At 40.7% G+C, this 12728-nt stretch overlaps 2 protein-coding genes, 1 long non-coding RNA gene and 1 pseudogene across 4 annotated transcripts in view; all 4 read left to right on the forward strand.

The window, feature by feature from the left end:
• chga (chromogranin A) overlaps positions 1-12728 on the forward strand; it is a 569746-nt gene that overhangs the window by 207396 nt on the left and 349622 nt on the right. The window lies entirely within an intron of this gene.
• Positions 2271-12728, forward strand: part of LOC148346197 (coiled-coil domain-containing protein 85C-B-like) — a 66792-nt gene continuing 56334 nt past the window's right edge. The window contains exon 1 of one of the 2 annotated variants that reach the window (XM_088325746.1): positions 2271-3429. In XM_088325746.1, coding sequence (XP_088181872.1) covers positions 2709-3429 — 721 coding nt within the window. In that variant the 5' untranslated portion in view covers positions 2271-2708. The remainder of the gene's footprint in view (positions 3430-12728) is intronic. The other variant, XM_088325747.1, reaches the window with a different exon arrangement.
• Positions 7151-9251, forward strand: LOC148346198 (uncharacterized). Its single transcript, XR_015848365.1, has 2 exons — positions 7151-8032; positions 8829-9251. It is a non-coding gene; the product is annotated as an uncharacterized LOC148346198 (long non-coding RNA).
• LOC148346199 (general transcription factor II-I repeat domain-containing protein 2A-like) lies at positions 8026-9251 on the forward strand (annotated as a pseudogene).

A 12728-nucleotide genomic window follows, 5' to 3' on the forward strand; every position in this document is an offset into this window, starting at 1 on the left:
CAGTAGCCGGGACAGGAGCGCAAAAATGTGGTCAGGATCGGAAGTCAGTCGTAAGCCAGGAAAGGAGAGTATACGTGGTCGGGGACAAAAAGAGGTCGAAATCCGGGACGGGAGAGTAGACGTGGTCAGGATCAAAAACGGGTCGAAGATTGGGGACAGACGTGAGCAAAAAACAGGTGGGTGTCAGGGTCGAAAAAGGCTTGCCTAGTGTTAACTGAGGTTCGCAGACGGACTGACCTGTCCTGTAGCAGAAATATAGCAGACACTTGTCACTTCCTCTAAGTGAGTCTCATGTTATGTAAAACAAACTAATTTCTCAACATACGAGTTTCAAAAAAAATGCATGTTTACATGATAACTTATGTATTTTTGCTTGTTATTCAATCAGTGTTGTTTTTTTAAATGTATGAATAAAGTATTACCACTAGGAGGTGTTAAATCATACATAATGTGAGCAGTGCTTCTCAACTATTTTCTGTCACGGTAGCTTGATAGTTAGCTAAAACGGTGAACAAGTGAAATATAAAAAAATGAAACAGATAGCTAGCCAAGAGTAAAAAGCCATCTAAATAGCGATAGATAGCTAAAAACAAAGCTAGATAGCTAGCTAGAAAGGAGGCAAAAATGTATCCTGATACCTAGCAAAACATGTTAATTAGACAGCAAAAAAAAAAAATCAAAGCTAGATAGATAGCTTGCTAAATTTCTAAACAGGTAGGAGGATAGAAATGGTAAAAAGCTAAAAAGGTAGCCAGATAGCTAGCTGAAGAATTGCACATATTAGCTCATTTGCTTTATAAAACCCATACATTGGAATTTAGATTGTTGTATTTCCCTTAAAATAATTAAATAAAATAAATAAACAGAAACGAACAGGCGATATTAGCTCAGGGGGTAGAGCACTCGTCTTGGGATCAAGAGGTCCGATTCCTCCGTGTTATATGTCGAAGTGTCCTTGGGCAAGACACTGAATCCCTAATGCCCCCAATGAGCAGGTAGGCGCCTTGCATGGCTGACTCCCTATTGGTGTGTGAGTGAGTGTGTGAATGGGTAAGTGTGAAGCACATTATAAAGTGCTATGGGAGGTCTTCATTGACTTGAAAAGTGCTATACAAATGCAGACCATTCACCATGCATGGATAAATTAGTTTAATGCACTAATATATTATTGTTCTACTCTCTTAATTAATTTCTTAAAAATAATTAACCATACTTGAATAGATTTTGTTGTTGTCTAAAAAGCCCATGAACTGGAATTTATTTATTTGAATTGATAAAATAACAACTGATTGTGTTGTTACTGAGTTGTTAAAAATAGGGTTAAATTGTCAGCTAATAAAAGAATAAAGATGACTAGAAAATCCCAATGACCCAGGCACCGCGTTGAAGACCCCTGCTCTAAATAATCAGGGTTGGGTTGGGTTACTTTAACTTGATTACTTTCAATTACTTTTGGATTACTCTGATACCAAATATGCTAATAAAAGACAAAATAAACTAAATATAAATAAAATTACAAAATTTTGTGCAGGTTGGGGGAGTAACGGAATACATGGAACGGCAAAAATGAGGTAGGCAAGCTGTTTGGATTGATTTTCATTTTGTTTCTGTCGCATTTTATGTTTGTTTTGCCGGAGATCAAAGAGATCAAAGCCAGGAGAGAAAGCTTACCACGCGTTGTGAGTCATAATTTTATTCATATTTAGTTTATTTTTTTTTTTTTTTAGCATATTTGGTATTGGAGTAATCCAAAAGTAATTGAAAGTAATCAAGCTAAAGTAACCCTACCCAACCCTGTAAATAATACACATTGTCTCTATAGAGCGCTCGTCTCGGGATCAAGAGATCGCAGTTCGAATCCCGGCTCCTCCGTGTTACATGTCGAAGTGTCCTTGGGTAAGACACTGAACCCCTAATACCCCCAATAAGCAGGTTTGCACCTTAAATGCCTGCACGGCCGCTATTGGGAGATGTGAAGCACACTGTAAAGTGCTTTGGGAAGACCTGACTTGAAAAGCACTGTATAAATCAGATCATTTCATTTTTCATTTCATAAAAGAAAAAGTAAAGCGGTCTATTTACCTATCAGGTGGTTTTGCCACATCCAACATGGCTGACCCGGGTACGTCGACAGTAAAGGATCAACGTACTCGAGACGCAACAACACCCCCCTCCCCCCACCCCTGACCGTGAAGTGCACTTTCTTTAGAACAAATCTCGCGATACATCTGACACCTGCGCCCCCTCTCCTTCAGTCGCCCTCCCTCCTTCGTCTTGATTGGCTGCGTTGAAAGTCCAATGTTTGGCGGAGGAAGGAGGAGGGCAGCACCACTGCTAATTCCAGCCGCTCCTGTGAGCTTCCAATCCCGCTAAAGAGGCTTAGCACTCAACCGAACCGAAGCAGGACTGTATTTTTCCGTCTATAGAACAGAAACGAACGAAAAAAAACCCGACCTGCGTGTCTGGGTTGTTAAATTCTGCGTTTCGGTTTGGCTCGACGCGGTATTCCAGCGGAGGCTCGTTGACACCGGCTGTTAATCACTTGATGAACGTCACGCGTGGAATTTCTGTGATTTTTCCTCCTGTTGCGTTTTGAAATATTTCCATGCTACCTCTGCGATGTATTCCAACACAATTCCGCAGTTGAGAGCCGGTTGAGCGTTCTCCCTTCTTTCCTTTGAAGTAACCCGCTCCAGACACCCTGAACCATGGCCAAGAACCAGTCCGAGGCTGTGGGCGAAGACCCGGGCCAGCTCACCGACGATGAGCTCCTCCGCGGCGGCAAAGAAGAGCTCCTCCGCCTCCTGCGCCGCGTCGACGGCGAGAAGATGAACCTGATGATCGAGCACGGAAACCTGATGAAGGACATCAACCGGCGGCTCCAGCTGCACCTCCACGAGATTCGAAGCCTGAAGGAGGTCAACCAAAAGCTCCAGGACGACAACCAGGAGCTCCGTGAGCTCTGCTGCTTCCTGGACGACGACCGACAGAAAGGAAAGAAGCTGTCCCGGGAGTGGCAGCGCTTTGGCCGCTTCACAGCCAGCGCCATGTGGAAGGAGGTGGGCGCCTACATGTTAAAGCTCAAGGAGCTGGAGGCCAACCAGGAGACTGTTCTGCGGGAGAACACCGAGCTCAAGGAGATCATCCTCATGTTGGATGAGGAGAGGAATGGAGCGGGTTCCAGGAGCTCCATAGACAGCCAGTCTAGCCTGAGCAACCTCAACGGAGGCAATGGGACCATTCGGGATGTCGGGGATGGCAGCAGCACTTCCAGTGCTGGGAGCGCAGGAAGTCCGGACCACCACAATAATCACAACCACGTCAACAAGCCCGGTACTGAGACCACAAAGTTGGGCCAACCCATGCGGCGGTCCATGGATGATCTGTCACTGGCGCACCATCACAGGAGCATCCCCAATGGACTCAATGGTGAGTTGACATGTTAACAATGTTAGCCAAATTTTAGTAGTGTGGAAAATTAGGAATCCCAGGCATCAACAAAACAGTTCAGGGGTTAACCACCGTATTTATTAGTGTACACCGTGCGACTTTTGGTACGTGTTTTACACGAGGTTTTATAGTAGTATGCTACGATACTTTTGTAATAATTGCTCAGTAGAAAATTATCGCTGACCACAATCATAAATCCTTGCATGTAACAGGATTAGAACCTGGGTTGCGTAGGTGAGAGCGCTGAATATTAACCACTGGAACACCAGTGAATCAGATGACACATGCAAAGGCATTCAAGTCTTCATCATTCCATCAATTTCACTCATGGTACTAGAAAGGAATGTTAGAGAATGGAGTAAATGAAAAAAGGATGGAAAAAGTCCTGAAAGATATCAATAAACGCAAAACTGGGAAAAAAAGTCTTGATGATGAATCGGACTTTGAAGGACATCAAATAAAAATGTAGAATGCGTAAGGAAATTAACATTTGTCTCTGGTACTGTGTATAAAAATGGCATGATTATAAAATACAATCTAATTCCTTTTCATATCTCATAATAAGCAAGGTACACTTTTATTTATAAAAAAAGTTCTGAGGCACACTGTCCGTTGAAAATGTTTGAAAATGAACTTATGTCAAATATTTCACTGGACTACCTCATAAGCAGACATTTAGTATATAAAAAGAAGAAATAATATTTAAAAGAAAAAAGAAATGTATGCTTTATTATGATTTTATTTTTCACAGTGCAATCTTAAACTGCTTTGTTAAACCAATTAAGTTATTACATGTACTGTGCTTCCTCATGAGCAGATATTTAGTATATAAAAATCTACTGCCACCTACTGATATGGATGACTATTACAGTTCCTCGTCTGAAGATGGCAAAAATACTGAATAATGGCCCGATTTTTTTTTGGAAAGAATAAATTGGGCAAATTCCAGCTGCACACTAGACACGGTCTCACGGCACACTTTTTGAAAAACACTGGTCTAGTGGCTAGGATTCGGCACTTACACCGCTGCGACCTGGGTCTGATTCCCGTCGCCTCCAACTGCAAAGTTTGAGTTGCGAAACAAAAATGTATACCAATTTTTGATATAAAATTAAGGGGGTGGCTTATACACGAGTGTGCATTAAACACAAATAAATATGGTAATGTTATTAATTTGTTCAAATACATAATCTATTTTGATGAGGGCTTACTTGATGACACCAGCAACCACAAAGAGAACACAACTGATTTGCTCTATAGCATGAAGTTTAACCAAGTCTGAAAGTCTGTTAGCTTAATGGTACCAAAGACCAGTGTTTTTGTCTGTTTTTGAGCCAAGGGACATGACACTTAATTTTTCTTAAACAAAAATCAAGGCACTCAGTCAGTTGAAAATGTTTAGATATTAATTTCCCGAGCACCAGCTTCTTGTTTTTTAAATCATGTTGCCTAACCGGACAGTATTATGTTATCATTTGTGTTAACCGTGGCTCTGGAAGTCCGAAAGGTTATATCTTTTGGTTAATAATTTTACTATAATTTTGGATTTTGCTGTATTTTTAACCTGTGTTTTTTCTATTTTTACTCCATTTTTATCCTTTTCTACTAAGATTTTCCCTTTAGTTGATCCATTTTTTTTGCAGTGCAATAATAAACAGATTCATCAAGCAAAACAAGTTATTAAATGTATTTCTCGCATCTTATGAGCAGATAATCAGTATATGAACGGTAAAAATATGTTAATTTGCTTTCACCTCCTGATATGTTAGTTACTCAGCTGATTAGTAGAAAAAAAGGTACTAAACCAATAGCATGATTTTTAGTAAAGATATTGGCAAATTTACTCTGGCGCACTGGTTGAAAAACTCTGAACTTGCACCAATAGATGTTGGATAATTTGAAAAAAAAAATCTTCCAGCTAAATAATCACAAAAGCAACAAACGATTCGATCACACAACAATATTCACAAAAATAATATAATTTTTGCGAGGCACAAATCAGTACTGCACTAAAATCACTCTGCTCCAATTCGGGGCCTTGACAGTCTCATTTTTATTCCTAAACACATACCATCCAAGTTGAACAATAGAATACTGTGATTTTCCATTAATAATATGAAAATAGAAGAATATGTAGACTAGAAGTCTCCAACGTGGTGTCCGGAAGCACCAGAGTGTCCTCTAAGGATAGCTCCAATACCTGCAGACTTATCCTCTTAATAGCTCACCAGTGCTGGGTCATTGTAATTTTTTAGAGATGTTGACTGAGTTTTTTTAACCATACTTCCAATGATTACGTATGAATAATTTGTTATAATATTTTGTTATTTTATACATATGAAACTGAGTTCCCTTTGCGCTAATTAGGAACCAAAAGTAGCTCTCAACTTGAAAAAGGTTGGAGACCCCTGATTTAGCCTGTATCTGTGCAATGACGGTGACATTATATGATGACCAAAATTGCTTTTAAGGATTATGCTGGCGGTTGTTGGGGGGGATATTTGGATTATCCCCACCACCAGGTCTTGATTGGGCAGATTAAATCGGACACACTGGCACAACATCTTTAAGTGGCTCCTCCATGCCCCCTTCCTCACTCATGTGGGTCACTGCGCTTTTGCCTATGTTCATATTCTGGTCAGTTGTCACTAATATGTGACCTGTTTCTTGGTTAAATGCCTTCATGAATTAAAACGAAACAATCTTTTTGGTTGAAATAGTCAGCTTCATAGTAGGTTGGTTAATAACTGGGGAGATGTTTACAACATCCAAAAAACAATTCCAAAATCTGTTCATGTGCGCGCCTGCCACTCAGTTTTAACATTCTTGGCATTGATCAAGGCAGCATCCCGGTTTTGAAGAACACGGTGGCTTGGGATGAAAGCGCAATCACGGATGGTCGGAATGACACTAAATCCGAATGAGCCGGAACGCTGGATCCCTCCCAATCTTCCCTTATAGGCTCGGCTTTGTTTGTCAGTTTGTTTGTTTTCTCTTCCCCCGTCCTCCTTCCATCCCTACGTTTTAAGAGCAACAGATTCCCGTCGGATCCCTCGGTTGGCATGCGACATCCGTTCCTGGAATTGTGGGCTAGGGTTGCAACAAATCGGGGGGAAGAAAAAAAAAACACGCAAGCGTGCACGAGGGAAACCTTAATCCCCGTATACACACACACCCGCACATATTTTTAACGGTGTTTAGCTCTCTTTACGTAACATCGGTATTAAAGACCAACCCCCCCTAAGCTGTTGTATGGCTCACGCTCCCGTACATTGCATCAAGTGTGGATTGCATCATTTAGTACAGCAAATGTAAACATCAAATGATGATTGGCTGCATTCACGCCCTTGCTTCGTTGATTTTATTTCAAGAAATTGTTATTTATGACCATTTTAGGGAACTAAAAGACAGTCATTGTAACAGTTTCAATATGGCTGTGAGTGTTGTGTGCTCTGTTTCTATGCGTTGCTGTTTTCTCATGTGTCAAAGAGACACATGGTTATCGCTGATTTCTGTAAGCTTTTCTTTGGTTTGTTAAGCTGGCAGAATTTCATCAGTCAATATACTCAAGGACCAAGTCTATCCATTAACGTTTTAAAATTTTTAACCGTCACTCCTTAAAAAAATGTTTTTGTATTGACTTTCTATAACTCTGAATTTGGTCCCCAAGGGCCAGAGAGCTGTAGTATTTAGAGCAGACCTGGGCAAATTACGGCCCGCGGGCCACATCCGGCCCTTTGTACGTCCCTGTCCGGCCCGCGTAAGACCAATCATAAACACCATAAATAAAAAAAAAAAATTAAACTTTTATTTTGAAATTTTATTTTGACTACATATACACGTCATAGACGTAGCGCCTTCACGCGCGTATTCACTTGAGTGAGTGAAGGTGATACTGTTCGCCAGGGTACCCTCAAGATGTCGGCACACCCCAAGAAAAGAAAAGTTGATAACGAATGCCGTATTTTCAACAAGACATGGGCTGCCAAATATTTCTTTACAGAAATTAAAGGTAAAGCAGTGTGCTTAGTCTGTGGTACACAGGTTGCTGTGTTTAAAGAATATAATTTGAATCGCCACTACACGACCAAGCATGAAGATGAATACAGAAACCTGTCTGGTGAAGAGCGTGCAAGGGAGTCTGATGCATTGCTAGCAAAACTACAAACCCAACAAGGATTTTTCACTAAACTTCACACTTCCAGAGATGCAGCCGTCAGGACAAGTTATGTAATTTCTCATAAAATCGCCAGAAAAAGTAGGGCATTTTCCGACGAAGAGTTTATTAAGGAGTGTTTATTGGACTCTGCTGAGCTGATGTGCCCAGAAAAAAAGGGCGCGTTTGAGAACGTTTCACTCTCCCGACGCACTGTAACGAGGCGGATTGAGGAAATCACGGGAAATTTAGAGCTTCAGCTGAGGAAAAGAGCGGCGGACTTTGACTTTTTTTCTCTGGCTTTGAATGAGAGCTGCGATGTACGTGACACCGCCCAGCTGCTCATCTTCTTACGTGGGATAACCGCAGACTTTCAAATCACGGAGGAGTTGGCATCCTTGCAGTCAATAAAAGGGACAACCACAGGTAATGACTTGTTCAGAGAGGTAAATGCATGTATGGATGTATGGACATGTTAGAACTGAAATGGAACAAGCTTGCAGGTGTGACAACAGATGGTTGTCCAAATCTGGCCGGGAAAAATGTTGGACTTTTAAAGAGAATGCAGGATAAAGTGACAGAAATGAACCCTGATCAGAAATTGACATTTTTGCATTGTATCATACATCAGGAAGTGTTGTGTAAGACAGTGTTAAAAATGAAACATGTTGTTGATTCTGTCACTAAAATAGTTAACTTCATCAGAGCGAGAGCTTTAAATCACAGACAGTTTGTTGCTTTGTTGGAGGAAAATGAGGCTGAATATGGTGACATAAGCTATCACTGCACTGTTAGGTGGCTCAGCCTTGGCAAAATTCTGAAAAGTGTCTGGGACCTGAGAAACCAGATTCAGGAGTTCTGTGTTCAGAAAGGTCATGACGTCTCAGAACTTTCAGATGAAGACTGGTTGGCAGACCTCGGATTCACTGTGGATGTGACCGCACTAATGAACGAACTTAATGTCAAACTGCAGAGCAAGGGCCTTTTTGTGCATGAGATGTACAGTGCAGTGAAGGCTTTTATGAGAAAACTGTAGCTTCTCTCAAGCCAAGTGAAGGACAACATTCTGACCCACTTGCCAACACTTAAGGAAGCCAAAAGATCAGGCGATCACCTCCAAAAGTACTCAACCATGTTAGAAACATTGCATGCAGAGTTTTCAAGGCGATTTCAAAACTCTTGAGAGTGAAATGCACATGGTCTCTTCTCCCTTCAACTGCAGTGTGGATGATGCCCCAAGTGAAGTTCAGATGGAACTCATAGATCTGCAGTCTGACACACTTTTGGCAGATCACTTCAAGTCAGTCTCACTGCTGGATTTTTACTCCCTCAAAGAGGAGAACTTTCCACACCTGAGGAAGCATGCTCAGAGGATCCTAGTCCTCTTTGGATCTACCTATCATTGTGAACAGACATTCTCAGTTATGAAGTTTAATAAATCCAAACATAGATCCTCTATGACTGTTGACCACCTCTCAGCTGTCCTTCGCATAGCCACTTCAGACATTCCGCCAGATTCCAATGCCCTTGTTCAAGCCCAGAACAGACTGGATTATTCTCACTGAAGAGGTAACATGAGGTGGAGAACGTTACAAGTTATTGTTTGTGGAAATTAACAAGTTAAAAATAAATTGCACTGGTTCAATGATTGTTTTTCTTATTTAACCAATACACCACAATTTCACATAGCCTAATATAAATATTTACAGAGTGCTATATTCTTCTGATTATCAGCATCAGCTATTCAAAATATTTAATTTGAGCATTTTACAATGAAAGAAAGTTGGTGGCCCTCTGACACAATTCAGGTTTCTCATGCGGCCCCTGATAAAAATTAATTGCCCACCCCTGATTTAGAGGCTTGTTATTTTGTATCAGGTGAGAGTCTAAAGGGAAACCCCTAAATCAGGGTCTCATATTATCCTGGTGGCCCAGGATGATAGTATGAGGCCCCTGCCTGAATATGATAGGGACAGTATGTTTTATTTGCCCACTAGATGTCTCTGTATTCTGTCGTGCCACCATAACGAGTGCTTAAAGCACAACAAAAGAAGACAAAATATGGGGACTGAAAGTGACCAAAACGCACCTTAATACTTTTGAAAAGAAGATAAATCATAAAAGAAAAGAAAAAAGGACAAAGTGGAAAAATAAAAATAAATGTTATGAATTAATACTCCAGAAAATGAAGATTTAAAAAAAGAAAAAGGGGAAAATAAATGTTTTAGTCTTTTTTTTTTTTCTGTTGAACTTCCTCGTTTTCTCCATTTTTCTTGCTCCCTGTACTTTTCTTTTTTTATTCCAGTTTTCCTATTTTGCCCTTTTTCTTATTTCTGTTTCCCTATTACTATTGCTGTAAAAATAAATCCCTTTTGTCTTTTCAGAAAGCCTGGGTAAAAATCGGAAGAAACGGGTGCTATTTGCTCACTCTCAGTCTCTGTAGTCTGTAGTCTTCCTTGGACTCATATTTGATTGCTATTCACATTACAGCGACATCTAGTGGACAAATATAAAGCACTGTCCCTTTAAGAATAGCAGAACGTTATTATCAGGGCTGTTTTTCTGGAAAACCCCATTTGGCCCAACCTCACCTGGGCCCTAGCTTCAGTGGCCCCCAACTCAATTGAATTCGAAACCCCTGCCCTAAATCCTGCACAATAATGGTCCATTCCCTTTTCGGATTCAGTTTTGACAAGCCTGTTTTAGAAGGAAAATGTTAAACTGTACAATTCTAAATGGATGAAAACAAGTTTGGACACCCCAGTAATGAGGCGTCCACATAATTGTTCAGAACAGCAGCCGAGGTGATGCTAATCTAGGTCTGCACTTGCTGGAAGCCCTGAGGCCTCGCAGCTCAAATGATATTTGCGTAGAACTTGAGAGGGGTGACCGTGTGGTGAAGTCACGTGGTTGCCCTGTGTGAGGTCCGCCGGGTAGCTTAAAGCTGCGCAAATTTTGCCAGCAGGCTAAATTGGAGTGCTCAGCAAACCCAGCTTGCTTTAACACCTCGCACCACAATGTACCGTCTTTTCCGCACTATAGGGCGCACCGGGTTATAGGGCGCACCCCCAAAAATAGTTTTTGGTCCTATATCTTCCATAGATAAGGCGCACCGGATTATAAGGCGCTACAATGGGAACGTCAACAAAACAGTCAGATGATTCAGTCAAACTTATTACCCCCTTAACATTCCCAAAGCTTGCAAAGAAGCAAATACGTGTCATAGACACGTGCGGATGCGGTGTCACTCAAATGCATCGTTTCAAATATCATTCGGAAGGTTACAGTCTTGGGATTCAAGAAATGCCAACCATTCCTTAGTTTCTATTTTCTTTTTTGCTCGCAACTTTACTGTGCATATGACAATAAACACTTGGAATTGAGTTTAATTCACTCAACTCATCACAGCAACATCAAGATCGTTCTAAAACAAGATACCGGGAAAATATAAAGCCGCATAGCTCACCTAAGTTCTCACGTTCAATAATGATACGCAACCATGGTCTTCTTACAACCGTGAGTGAAGTAATCCAGGAGAGTAAAATATTTACAAATACAGACTAATGAAACATGTTTCTTTATGGCGTACTTTAGCAAGCTTGCTATTCACTGCCATCTTTTTCGGCCAATTGCAGGGTTTGTTTTGGCCCTCTAGCCTATCCGAGGCTCCGAATAACTTCAGCCAATAGTGATCGATTTAACTGATGATTGACACATCTTTTTCGGCCAATTGCAGGGTTTGTTTTGGCCCTCTAGCCTATCCGAGGCTCCGAATAACTTCAGCCAATAGCGATCGATTCAAATGATGATTGACACATTGGTTAGCCAATGAAACGCCGGTATATAAATCCCAGCATACACCGCGGACTACTCCACGTTCGGGGGAAAATCGAGTCGGCGGCTGTTGCGTAAGTTGCGAGACCTTGCGACTTAATATTGAGCCATATATAAGGCGCACTGTATTATAAGGCGCATGGTCAGCTTTTGAAAAAAATTAAGACTTTTAGTGCGCCTTATAGTGCGGAAAATACAGTAATTCAAGTTTGCTACCTTAATGTTATCACAGAAAAACAGTCAATAAACAGGCTAACCCACAGCATCTATGTGATGGGGTCTTTACCAGGAAAAATTAATGCAGTGAAATATTACTGCATTTTTTACAGAATGAATTATAATTATTGTTTACCTGACCTTTTGTTTTACTGCCACCACCTGGCCAATTTGCACACAAACAATAAACTATGCCGTAGCAGGGTAGGACGGTACAGAGTTTTAATAACTTTTTTCGATTCAGTAGTGTGTGAAAGGCACCCCGCTTATTGTAGCTCGGGAGGCATTTGGGGAAGGGGTGGCGTTGGGGTATGATTCTGTGCTGGGAAACTTTAAAGGGGGCCTGGATTGCCTCAAAAGAGACTAGTTTCAGGGGGGTTAGGGGGAGGCCCTGCTGTCCATGTAATTGGATTTCTGTTGTTGCCCCTCTCCAACCTGTTCCTTTGGCGTCTAGTGTGTTTTTATTGCATGGTTTAGTGTGTTTATATATGTGTGCTGCCCAGGCATCATTTGGGAGGAGATGGATAGCAGAATTATGACTTCAAATTGGTTATTGATCCGGTATTGATCATTGCGTTTTGAATTATTTCTTGATGAGGAATTATTTTTACTTGTTTTAGACGGATTACCTCCCAGTTTCTAGGTTGTTTCTTGCGTCTTTGCGAGTCTAAGTAAACAATAATGATCTCAAGTAGTTCTTAAATTAGGTTTGTAACATCATACATTTTTCTAATGTTTAATTGATCTGTTTTTATTTGAAATTCCTGTATCGTAAACCAGAACAATACTCTAAATTAACCTTTTAAAACACTTTTAGTATAAATTTAGGTTCCAGTTTTGCCCATCATGTGTCAGAAAATAAGCAGTCGTAATCATTCCCTATGAAGTAAAAGCAAATTGCTGGCCTCTGCCTCCTTAATTCTTTTTTTAACCACCCAAATTTTACTTTCAATTTCTATAATCTTGAATTTTTTTTGGCATCTTACGGTTTTGATTTTAGATTTACCTTTCAACTTAACCCTCGATGTGTTTTTTTTTTAATTCAATTCTTCATGAGACATCAACAACAAAG

The sequence above is a fragment of the Urocampus carinirostris genome, chromosome 20, assembly GCF_059441175.1.
Source record: "Urocampus carinirostris isolate Australia breed hairy pipefish chromosome 20, RoL_Ucar_1.0, whole genome shotgun sequence".
NCBI lineage: Eukaryota > Metazoa > Chordata > Actinopteri > Syngnathiformes > Syngnathidae > Urocampus > Urocampus carinirostris.